Source organism: Antrostomus carolinensis, unplaced genomic scaffold (assembly GCF_000700745.2).
Source record: "Antrostomus carolinensis isolate BGI_N321 unplaced genomic scaffold, ASM70074v2 scaffold11548, whole genome shotgun sequence".
NCBI lineage: Eukaryota > Metazoa > Chordata > Aves > Caprimulgiformes > Caprimulgidae > Antrostomus > Antrostomus carolinensis.
The window spans coordinates 1-13,100 of record NW_010330959.1 but is presented as its reverse complement, the minus strand read 5'-3'; the positions used below and the strand labels follow the sequence as shown (position 1 = coordinate 13,100).

Genomic DNA, 13,100 nt, shown 5'->3' with positions numbered 1-13,100 from the left:
CCACGCTGAAGTCTTGATAGGATACTTTGCACGATGAATCACAGCCCTTGCTGATGATGTTGAAGAGCCCTGCGATCCCTAGAAGGAAAGGAGGACCATTACTACAAGAACTCAGTGCAAGCCAAGCCAAGCCAAGCCAAGCCAAGCCAAGCCAAACCTCATGGAAATTAATAATGAGATGCTAGTCGTATCTAAGCTCACTTCTTGGTTAAAAACAAAAAGGTGTTTCCAAACAACTCTATGTTTTACTGTAGCAGGCTGTATTTTTGAGGTGTCTGTCAGCAGGGGAGGAAAGGTTTCAATCCCCAAGTGTTTGCTTAAGGCAGTGTATTCCACAGCACAATGCTCAGGGTTTTCTAGAACAGCACCAACTACAGAAATCCTAATAATGTAATTAATAATGAAAGATAGCCATTAACACCTCTTTTGGGTAGTCTAAGCTATTATTAATGGACGAGTAGCAAGCATGCGGGGTAATCTTTGCTTGTATCCCATACATTTTTGTTGCACGGAGCCTTTCAACGCCCAGGGGAGTTATGGAAACACAACTATCTCCATTTCATAGATGACAGAGTTATTGTTTGATTTGTTTCTGAGAGGTACAACCTATTTTTCTGTGACTGGTTGATGCTCAGTAACTGCTGATTACCAGCAAATTACAGTCTGCAGGAGATCTGATCTTGCACAATTTATTCTGGGCAACAAATCTTTGACATATGTAAATTTAGTTTACAATTCTAGTGGGTTATACAAGGTGTTGACTCCTCTCCATGGCCATGGGTTTGTACATTTCCAACAAGGACACTGTCTACTGGAGGTATTACATTTACTGACTGACAGAGCTGAGTTTGAATAGGCCACTGATGGGTTTTGTACTCCAGATCTAAGAGCAACTGAGATATTACCACAGATCTGGACAAGGTAAACTTATTTTTTGCCAGATCTAGAATGGGAGAATTAAATAAGGAGTTTACCCAGAAACACACAAATGGTTGCATTCAGAGCTGGCTGTAGATTGGCCTAGGTAAAATTCTATCCTTTTCATTGAATTCACTTAAAGTCAGCTCTGTCATTGAATGCTTCTCCTAACTTCATGGCTAGGTTTCACCAGGCTCAACACTTCATGTTTTAATCCATGTTCTAAACTTTCCAAAGCCATAAATTTAACTATTTCCCCTGTAAGCAAATCACTTTTGGTGTTATGAAAAAGAAATAAACCTAATTTTGTACAAGTGAGAGACATTGGTAGGTGTTTGCAACGTCAGGTGCTTAACAGCTAGTGTCCTGTTGAGCAGCTGCCCCCTCCTGAGGTTGGTTCCAGTCACTGGCACTACACTGGTCATAGTGATCAATTTTTAGCATGATCTATTGGCAAACACTAAGGAATTTATGGGGTACAGCATGCATGTACTAATATGACTTTGTAAGCACTCTTTTGTGGCCAGTGTAAGGAGAGGACTTGGTGGTGGTCAGCACCATTACCAAAGGACCAGTCATCATCAAGGGATAAATATTTTTCTGTCATTTCTACTTAACATGAAAGTCATCCAAAAGCTTTATCATCACCTTTTCTCCCCAGATGGCTTTTCTCTTTTTTCTACACACTGAGCTTTCCTAGCCCACACCAGTTGGTATATCTAGAGTAGGTGGGACTGGCTTGAACACCTGAATCTGGGACCATGCTTGGCTCCAACACCACAACTAAGGCATTGCCCATCCCCACTTTGCCTTACTGATCACTTCTGTCTTGCAATTTTCCTCATCCTTGCACTCCTCTTCCTTCTTACAGTTGGAGTTGCTGAGCTGTGACGTGCAGCTGTAACACTTCAAAGAAGAACCTGCAAGAGACCAAAAGGGGTTAAAAGACAAATCCATCTGAACCTTTCTACGGAACCCAACTTAGTGCTTTCACTGGGAAACAGGAATATCCTTGTGGGTCCTGAAAGAAAGGTAGCACCTCTGTTATTGGGAAAACAATGTTTTTTCAATTTTTGATGGAGAATAGTGTACTTGCTTGGGGTGATGGTCAAGTTTTGCTGGTGGTGAAGCTGTTTCAGATCTAGTCAGTGAAGTGAGGCTGCAAAAAGAGGCCAGCTGGATAGCTGATCCCATCAAATGGTTTCATCAGTCAATGAGAAGAGCTTCCCTAATGCTTCTTCCTCTGCATTTGGGATGTCTAAATCAGTTCCTGTCTGGAACAGGCTTTTTGTGAGACTCTCACCTCCTGAGCTAGGATGAAGGGATGAAGTTCTCAGAAGGAGAGGTCAATACTAATTATCTGCCTCTTTAGACATTAGTGTTTTACCAGGTGGGCTTATGAGCCTTAGCTGAGGCATTGCCAGGGTTGGACGAAAGAAGAAAAACCCAAAGGGAAGAAGGGGTAAAGGAGGGATGGAGCAGGCAATTTGCAAGGTCTCTTCTAGCTCCTTCCCTCAGTTTGACCAACTTTTGACACATCCTCTCCACCACCTCCTCTTAGAAAACAAAGTGCAGACACAGCTTTTGTCTGCTTTTGAAAAACAGGTCACGAAGTGGTTCACCCTCTCATGGACATGCCAGTCTATGAGGGACACAAGTCAGTCTTGTTAACATCTGCTGTGCTGTTACATGCATCAAGCAAAGGCAGAATAAGCATTGCAGCTTACAAGTGTCTAGTCCTGATGAAAAATAGTCCCCAGAGGAGTGAGAGCATGGTGCAATTACCTGTTCATATTACCTACCCATGCCCCAGGGCACCAGTAGAGCCTCAAAGACTTGTAAAAGTGTGAGTTAATGTATATATTTGTACTTTAACTCCATGACCACCAGGCTTGTATCATGACTCCCTCAAGTCAATACCCTAATGCCTAAAATACTCTTTTAGGACATAGAAAAGCTGTCTTTAGAAACTAGTGTTATTCAGCACAGAAGCAAGAAGAGATTTGAAGCACTTGGTCTCCCTCTGTACAAGCTGTTCTGTTATAAGTGATGGATGCAGTCATAGAGGCAAGGAGCCAAACTCCAGTTTGTTTATAGTGCTGCACCCTGCTCTCACATTTATCTGACTTTTAATGCAATGAAAGTAAAATTTCAGAGCACCCTGATGAAATCTGGCAGAGGAGAGGATCTGGCCAGGACTGTATGAGACTATTCTCTGACTATTCCTTAAGCATCCTCTGCTGATTGAGAAACATTTCTGCCCAAATCTGCTTTTTCTGTTCTCTGGTAATAGGGAAAAGCTGGTTCAAAACCACTTTTTCCCAATGAGGCCAGAAAAATCTGACCATGTCCTAATACCACCCATCCAGTTTATTAAATAACATGCCTTGGCATTCTCCCTTTTTCTGTCCTATTAAAATTTTGACAATCTGTGCAGCATCACAGGCTATTTTTGAAATGAAGAGTCAGCAAATAAGTTGGAACAAAACTTACCTTTGCATAGATGTTGCATTTTTGATAGCCTGGGAAGAAGAAAAATAACTGTTCCACTCAACACACACACACACACACACACACATAACTGTAGTCTGGCTTAAATAACTTTGATTTCAATTAAATTCAGTTTTGTATAGGATTTATCTTTTCTTGGGAGCTGCTCTACCCAGCATTAGGATCACACCATCAGCAGGGTGGGACTATGCATTTTTTCCATACAACACCCAGGACATCCCATGAAAAACCAAACGTCTTCATAGGACAACTGCATCAGCATTCCTTCCCTTACTGCCAGACCCCAAAACAAGTCTTTTATCTTAGCTGAACAGCTGCTGGAGGGGACGTGGGGTAGACTCTCCACACTGTCTTACCTGAGTCCAAGCACAGGACTGCTCCCAGCAGGAGGACAAGGAAAGCCTTCATTTTGGGATTGCCTCTCTTGTGCTGAATATGGGTTGTTTCCTCTTGGGGCAGTTTATATACAATGGGAGGCAACAATTGGGCATGCCCAGAAGATTACCCCATGAAGGCACCTGAGTGAGGTTGCTCGCTGGACCAAGGGAGGGGTTGGTTTATGGTGGCGATATTTGCGTTAGGTGCCTCCTATCTGACTGCGACTCTCGAAGCTACCAGCAGCTCCTTTCCACCCCTCTGCCCCCGCCTTTCCTCCTACCCTTGGGCAAAATGTTCATAAGTGGAAAAAAACCCAAATTCTTTAGAACAAGGCTGGCCTTATGCATTTCCCCAGAGCCAGCGAGGCTGCGGTTGCACCCCGTGAATGAGGCTCTCCACCCCCATTGCTATCCTGAGTGCAACTATTGTGTTTAGATCAAGGACAAAATGTTCTTTTAATAAACATTTCCAGCTATTTATCTACATGTGTGAGTGTCTCTGTGACACTCATGGCATGTGGTAGCAAGGTATGTGGGCAAATTACAGTTCATTGACCTCTTCCAGTTGTCCAGGTACTCATTTGCCCTTATTTCTATGTATTGTCTGTAGTCTAGTAAAAGACAATGGCCAATTCAATTTTTTTTAATGTGTTTTGAAACCAAAGGGACTTTGTGATGGCTTTGTTTTGTATTGTTTTTATCTGCCACATCTGCACTGTGGCATTCTTCTCTTTGTCTACTAGTCTCTTTGTCTGGTAGAGGTTGGGTACGGTTTTGAGACTTGAACTCTGTGCTGGTTTTGGCTGGGATGGATAGTTAATATTTTTCATTGTTGCTAGTATGGGATTATTATTTTGATTTGTGCTGAAGACAGTGTTAATAATGCAGATATGTTTTCATTATTGCCGAGAAGTGTTTACACAGAGTCAAGACCTTTGCTGCTCCTCACACTACTCCACTAGTGAGGAGGCTGGGGTTGCACAACAAGTTGGGAAGGGACAGAGCTGGAACAACTGACCCCAAGTGACCAAAGGGATATTCCATACCATATGATATATTATACCATCCATTCCATACTGTATATAAAGCTGAGGGAAGAAGAGGGAAAAGGAGGATGTTTGGAGTGATGACGTTTGTCTTCCCAAGTAACTATCATGTGTGATGGAGCTCTGCTTTCCTGGAGATGGTTGACCACCCACCTGTCAATGGGCAGTGGTGAATGAATTCCTTATTTTGTTTTGCTCGTGCACGTGGCTTTAATTTTACCTAACAACAAGTTGGGAAGGGACAGAGCTGGAACAACTGACCCCAAGTGACCAAAGGGATATTCCATACCATATGCTATATTATACCATCCATTCCATACTCTGTGCTCAGTATACAAAGCTGAGGGAAGAAGAGGGAAAAGGGGGATGTTTGGAGTGGTGACGTTTGTCTTCCCAAGTAACTATCATGTGTGATGGAGCCCTGCTTTCCTGGAGATGGTTGACCACCTGGCTGCCAGTGGGCAGTGGTGAATGAGTTCCTTATTTTGTTTTGCTTGTGCATGTGGCTTTTACTTTACCTATTAAACTGCCTTTATCTCAACCCATGAGTTTTCTCACTTCTACTCTTCTGATTCCTCCATCCCACTGAGGGGGAGTGAACGAGCATCTGCGTGGTGCTTAGTTGCTGGCTGGGGTTAAACAAACTCACATCAGTATGTGCTGTAAACACTTCAGGGTTATCAAAGAAATGCCACTTCTCATCACAGATGAGGGTGAGTTCAACCACATTCCAAACTGAATGTTTGCTTTGGTGGGTTGATTGGAGACCTCTCCCACCTCTCACTTCCTTTGACCACTTGACATAGAAAAAAACAGGTCATTCTGCTAAATTCAGTTTGCATAGTTTCTCATTTTATTTAGGGTTATTCTTAAATCTCAGGAACTTAGTGCTTTGCAGTAATAGCCTGCTGGGTCTTCCTCTTGTGCAGTTTAGCTCTTAGGACATCAGGCACTTTTTCAAATTGAAAGGAAGGTGTGCTGGCATGCTGGTGAATATTGCTCTTGACCAGTGGCTGTGGGATGAGCGATAGAAGGTCAGCTGGACTAAGTCTGCTGAAGTTAATGACACTGCTCTGATTTACACCAGTGGAGAATCTGGTGTAGGGGATGATTTTGCAAATCCTGTTTCCTCTGTGGGGATCTTAAGTGCTTCTTCTTGGACTCTTGAACTCCTGTTAAAAAAAACCAAACCAAAACAAAAAATAACCCAACATCTTTCTGTGTCTACTGACTTTTGCTTCATCATCTGTTTTTCAGACCATCTCGTTTATAGCCAGCTTTTATGGAAGAGCTGGATTAAAAAAGTGTCAATATGTTCTGGAGTTTGCTATTCAAAGATATTTAAGGCTATTTTTCTTTAATCCATTAGGATTGTCCCTATAGGGTTTGGTTCCTTGTGTTGGGGAAGAATAGGGCCAAAGGAAAGCACAACCTGGTCCTCCCATCAAATCCACTCAGGCCTTGAATTAAATATTCCTTCCTTCAAGCAACTAATTGATAATCATGAGGGAGTGCTCTTTTCATCCTCAGCAGTTTAACTTGCTACCTCTCTTAGTACTATTCTTTCTTTTTATTCTTTTTATAACAGCATCAGAGTTGCCAGCAAAGATCAGGACTCATGGTGCCGTGAGAGAGATGCACACAGCTAAGAGGTTGTCCATGCCCCAGTCCTGCTTGGATCGCAGCCCAAGGCTATGTGAGAATCATAGAATCATAGAATGGTTTGGATTGGAAGGGACTTTAAAGATCATCCAGTTCCAACCCCCCTGCCATCAGCAGGGACACCTTCCACTAGACCAGGTTGCTCAAAGCCTCATCCAGCCTGGCCTTAAACACTTCCAGGGAGGAGGCATCCACAACTTCCTTGGGCAACCTGTTCCAGTGTCTGACCAGCCTCACAGTGAAGAACTTCTTCCTAATATCTAATCTAAACCTCCCCTCTTTCAGTTTAAACCCATTTCCCCTTGTTCTGTCATTAACTGCCCTTATGAAAAGTCCTTCCCCAGCTTTCTTGTAGGCCCCCTTCAGGTACTGGGAGGCCGCTATAAGGTCTCCCCAGAGCCTTCTCTTCTCCAGGCTGAACAGCCCCAACTCTCTCAGCCTGTCTTCATAGGAGAGCTGCTCCAGCCCTCGGATCATCCTCGTGGCCCTTCTCTGGACTTGTTCTAACTGGTCCATTAAGAACCCAGTAATTCCTGTATCTTTACATCAGTTCTTGCTTTTCACTGGTGGTTTTTTGTTTTTTGGGTTTTAGGTTTTTTTTTTTGGAACATTTGTGTGCAGTTCCTGCTCAACTCCTGAAGATGGCAAACGTGCCCTATTATAATTACTTTCTATACATTAACAAGCAGTTGTCCGTAGGATTGTGTATGGATGATATTTTTTATTTTCCCCATGTTATGAAACCTCCAATTCATCTTGTTGTATGAAAAAGATAATCTTTTACCACTGAGAATCTGAAGATGTCTGCAAATCACTTGGGCTTTATTTATTTATTTATCTATTTATTTATTTATTTATTAATACTAATTTATGTTGTCACTGCAGATTCTTGATAGATGCAGGTCTAGAGCTTTCTGTTGAGGAGGGAGGGAAAGGGAACTTGATTATTTGATGTATACTGGTTGACCTGCCTGGTATCAGGCTGAGAACATGTAGTGGAGCATAATACAGATCATGATGTCACGGATCACACTGAGGGGCTGAATAACAGCAGTGGGCATGAGTTGGAAATTTGAGGACAAGAAAGGTAATAGATGAAACCTTGCCTGTGGCCAGCAGGTTGAGAGAGGTGGTTTTTCCCCTCTATTCCACTGTGGTGAGACCCCACCTGCAATACTGTGTCAAGTTCTGGCATCCTCAGCACAACAAAGACATAGACCTGTTGGAACGGGTCCAGAGGAGGCCACAAAAATGATCAGAGGGATGAAACACCTCTCCTATGAGGACAGACTGAGAGAGTTGGGGTTATTCAGCCTGGAGAAGAGAAGGCTCCGGGGAGACGTTCTAGTGGTCTCTCAATACTTAAAGGGGACTTCTAAGAAAGATGGGGACAAACTTTTGAATAGGGTCTGTAGTGATAGGACAAGGGGTGATGGTTTTAAACTAAATCAGGAGAGATTCAGACTAGGTATAAGGAAGAACTTTTTTACAACGAGGGTGGTGAAACACTGGAACAGGCTGCCCAGAGAGGTGGTAGATGTTCCACCACTGGGAACATTCAAGGTCAGGTTGGATGGGGCTCTGAGCAACCTGATCTAGTTGAAGATGTCTCTGCTCACTGCACAGGGGTTGGACTAGATGACCTTTAAAGGTCCCTTCCAACCCAAACTCTTCTGTGTATCTATGATTTTAAATCAGGACAGATGTACCAAGCATATCTGAAGGCAAAAGAGAGTTGCTCTGATATCCTAGGCTGTTGCAGCCATTTATCTGGGTGGTCTGAAGAAACTTCAGGGAAGCCTGCAAGATGACAGAGATAATGTATTAAAACTTGAGTTGCAGACCGTGTTTTTCATGGGGATGTCTTTTAAGTGCAGAAGGAGAAAAAAAAAAAGACAAAACCCAGCAAAGAGGAAACTACAGATGAAGCTCCCTGCACTCATTAAGCACCTGAATAAAGAGCAGCCCTTGAAAGAGCTGGATCATCAGCTCTGGGATCCTGCAGAGTCTCCAGCCTCTGAACTTAGAAGTGTAACACCTTCTTGGATGCCTTAATTCAAGCCTAAATTAAGTGCAAGAACAAGAGGAGCTGCTGTCCAAGGCTGCCTGACCCTGAAGAGAGGTCACTGTGTTGCTTGCTCAGCATGAGCATGGCTGGCAGCTTCTTTTCAAGATGTTCTAAAACCCATGTGTGGAGGTTGCAATGGGCTACAGAGGTAATCTTATTGACTTTTCCACTCGTGGAAGGTGTTTGGTACATGTGTAGTGAAGGAGCTGGTGCTGTCTGCAAATGTACTCAGTCTGTAGGGATATGGGATGTGTGATAAGGGAATTTAATGGCCAATTTTAGGCATCGAAGTGGGAATTTCTAACAGCTGCACAGATGTGCTTCTGGGAATGGAAGAAGCCTCAGGAGCATTTGAACTGTCCCAAGTCAGAACAGATGGAGAATAAATGAGACTGAATCACTAGATGGCAGTCAAGCAAATCACATTACGGACTTGTCTGCAAGGAGGGAAGCCTGTATCCTAAATGAGGCATGTGATTCCATAGACAGGAAGACAGATGAGTGGGTAAGGAGAGAGAAAGATTTTAAAAAGAGTAGATATACAGATGTCCACAGAGATAGATGGATAGATGGATGGATGGATGGATGGATGGATGGATGGATGGATGGATAACTAGCAGTCAGGAGGAGCCAGAGTAGCTGGTCCTGGGCACCCTCTTCTAACCTTGTACACAATTACAGGAAAGCTTCGCTCTGCTTGTGACAAAAAGCCACAATATGTCCCCTATCTCAGCCTAAAGTATTTCTCTCTGAGGTCCCAGCTGTTTTCCACTCTCCTGTGTGCATTCCTTCAGATGGACAGGCACGACTCTGGCCCAGCAGCAGGAAACATGATTCTTGCTACTCCAGGGCTGCCCTCGACTGCCAGCAGAGATAGGCTCCAGCTGCTACATCTGTAGATGCTTAACACTGTTTCATGTCATGGTTTAGCTCACACTACAAGGATTTACATCTAGGTTTACTGTTCAAGTAAGCTTCAGAGCACATGGAGGCAAAGCTAGGCCTCCTGAGACATCTTCCAGAGTTCAGTAACGGAGACCAGAGCTGTCATTAAGAAAAGAACATTGAGCAAAGAGGTCTTGAGGCCTCTTTCATTGAGCCACTGAGGGACTGTTGGCATGTGGCTTCCCTTCTTTGTGCCTCTTCTTCCTCTAATGGCAAATAGGGCTCATCACTCCTGCATCACAAGAATTCCTGCATCCAGCCTGGAAAAGAGAAGGCTTAGGGGAGACCTTATAGCCTTGTAGGCTTGAGATCTTCCAGTACCAGAAGGGGGCCTACAAGAAAGCTGGGGAAGGACTTTTCATTAAGGCAGTTAATGATAGAACAAGGGGAAATGGCTTTAAGCTGAAAGAGGGTAGGTTTAGATATTAGGAAGAAGTTCTTCACTGTTATGGTGGTCAGACACTGGAACAGGTTGCCCAAAGAAGTTGTGGCTGCTCCTCCCTGGAAGTGTTTAAGGCCAGGTTGGATGAGGCTTTGAGCAACCTGGTCTAGTGGATGGTGTCCCTGCTGATGGCAGGGGGGTTGGAACTGGATGATCTTTAAGGTCCCTTCCAACCCAAACCACTCTGTGATTCTATGATTCTATGAAGATGATGATTTGAGATCTTTGGGTGCAAACAAATACAACCAGTGAGCATTGTAAAGGTTTAATAAGCAAGGAGTGTGTTTGACCTTGAGTATTTCTACAAGGGTCCAGGCACAAACCCAAACATCCAGTTATTCCCATTTGGGATTTCAGATTTCAGAAGCTAACCTGACCAGTCTTGGAGAAAAAGTTCACCTTCACATCACACATGCTCTTGGCTGAAAACCATGAAATCAATGCATTGCTGCAAATTAATCCCACCATGGTACTAATCTTGTCTGCAAAGGAAATTGTAGATGGACAAGACTCTGAGGGCTGTAAGGGTTGGAGATCCCCATACGGTGGTGCTGTTGCTACATTGCTGGTGCACAGATCTCAGTGTGTGGGAGCAGCCCAGATTGTTTGTTTAAAATCTCTGCAACTTCAGAGCATCAAAAATGCATTTGACATTTTTTTGTTATTTTGCTAATTGCTAAGCTCTTTCGATTGTAAAAGATTCGGAGTGTGGGATCCCTGCCAGCTTCTGCTGGCGATGCCTCGTGCATCTCCTGGTTGTTTGCAGGACAAAAAAGGAGTGCATTTTCCTGTGCCTACGCTTTGGAGTTGAGTTTAAGTGTGGGGACAGTAGCCTGTGCTATGGTTACAAAACAGTTCTGTGCTTGTTTTGGCCTCACAAAACACTTTCTTACCCTCTCACACACCAGGCGTTGCAGTTTCCTGTGGACAGATGTAGCAAAAGGTAGTTTGAAATACAGGCAGAAAACATGACTTTCCTGAGATCATAAAACAGGGCAATATCAGACCTCAGACCAGGACCCTCATGCATCCTAGCTGCTTCCTAGTCTATCTCCTTTTCCTTCCATCAGGAAAATGATTTCATTGCTCTGGTCCCTATAAGAAACCACAGAATATCCATGGGGAAGAACCCAGTTTTCCACTCCAGGTAGAAAAGGGTAGACCTGATGGCTGGACACACCATGCCCCATATAGGACCAACAGGGACAATTACTCCTCGAGGCACTGGGTGCACCCAATGTATGGCCATTTATGTTCCTTCCTTTGTCCTTCTTGTCCTCATTTTGAGGCCACTACTCACGGGTGGTACTGCTTACCCTACTCTAACACAGCTTAAGGAAGAAACTTTGGCACAGGACCTCAGCTCATGGTCTTGCATATGAGGAAAGACTTTTCTTGAGGAAACATATTTTTCAGGGCTGTTTTGTGACTTTGCTGTGGATTTGTTGACAAAGTGTTTTCTGGGTTACAAAATACCATTTTGTTGACAAAGAAATATTCTGCAGAAATAATAAAGCTATTTGAAGTCCAGGATTGATTTTGCAATCAAACCCAGGTAGAGAGCACAAGATCAATCTGGAATAGCCAATTTCTACTGGTTAGGACATGTGATTAAGATGCAAGAGATACAGGATCAGTCCTTTGAAGTCATGTTTCCTTTCACTTGAGCAGATGCTCTATCCACATATACTGGAATTTAGATTGTACTTGTCTTTGTCCCTCTTCTTAGAACTGTTCCACTTTGTGTTAACTAATTATAAACTAATTGGGCTGGACAGATGCAATGTTGGGAAGCAATTTGATTTTGATGAATTAGCAAATTCTTACAAAAACGGTTTCATTAAAAAAGTTTGAGTTTTTTTTTCCTGGCTGCTTTATCAAATGCTCCAATGTTTAGGACAGCAGAAGATGAGTGGTACAAACCAGGAGAGATAATAGGAATTCTGATTAATATCTGTCATTTCCTCCTGTTTTAACTGTTTATCTGGAAAATCCATTTGAAAAATCAACCCACAGTTTCTTGGAGTCATTACAAAATGAGAAGGTTTTTTGATTAATGTGGAGTATAAGAATAGCTCTAAAGAGAGGGCTTTATTCTGGCTTTCTGTCCTATTTTAAGTACTGGCTAGGAGACTCTTTGGCAAGCAGTACCAGGGGAATGAAGTTGTTTCTAACTCCAGTCATTGCTTTCCTATCCTGAAGAGTATTTTATAATAGCCAAAGTAATCAATACAGATTATAAAAAGATTATCATTACATCATAGTTTCCTTGCTGCAAAGTTTTCTTTGGTGGATTCTCAGATTACCAGTTTTTAACTGCTTGTATCACACTCTGATTCAGTGATTCTCTGAGTTTCTCCTGAAGTCAGCCATGAAAGATGAGCTCATCTCATGCAATTGGGGTGTAGTATCTGGCCATACCACCCAGGCCACTCTCTATGCTCAGAGGACATCTAGTCAGGAGAGCTTGGGGTGTTGTCCAAATCCTAAAGCTGACACTTGAATTTGGTCAGACAAATTGTCCCCCCCCCACCAGATCCATTTCTTGGCTAGATATCTATCAGCTACAACTGGAGCTTGGATACTCAGCCCTAAATAGTCCACTACCTTGCAGACAGTCATGTTTTGTCAGATTCTCAACAATAAATAAATACATTAAAGGACAAAATAAAGTGTTCATGTGGTGTGACTCAAAGATCTTCCCAGCAGTTGCAGTTTTGGTATTGTCATTGGACTGAAATAATCTTTCAAATATCTCCAGGCAGGAGTCAGAGATCCCTTCTCCTACTTGACCTTTACAAATTGCACATCCTGCTTCCCCGTAACCTTTTCAGAGGTGCCACGGACCCCAAGCATAGATTTTTTTGTAATCAATAGCTCAGCCCTGCACTGAGCACACAACTTAACAACTTCTCAGTCTCTTCAGCAAAAACTGATCCAACAGGATCCAAATGGAGGAAATGGATTTACAGACTGTGCAGCCAGAGGTGCATTTTTCTGTTGAGCAGCAAAGCTTAGTTTCTCATGCACAGGTACCCTCTGTTCTCTAAGCTCCCAGTTCTCTGTTTATGTATCATTACTTGCCCTTTGGCTCCATCCCATGACTCATAGAATCATAGAATGGTTTGGGT

At 43.1% G+C, this 13,100-nt stretch overlaps 1 protein-coding gene across 1 annotated transcript; it reads right to left on the bottom strand.

Annotated features, from left to right (window-relative positions):
- Positions 1-4: 4 nt before the first annotated feature.
- On the bottom strand, positions 5-3,837 carry LOC114818806 (prostate stem cell antigen-like; the record flags this gene model as incomplete). The annotated part of the gene is made up of 3 exons (XM_029086249.1): positions 3,786-3,837; positions 1,734-1,838; positions 5-78 (listed from the first exon to the last, which is right to left on the bottom strand). Coding segments are annotated over exons 1-3 (231 nt in total), but the record flags the coding sequence as incomplete, so codon positions are not given.
- Between the last annotated feature and the right edge of the window lie 9,263 nt (positions 3,838-13,100).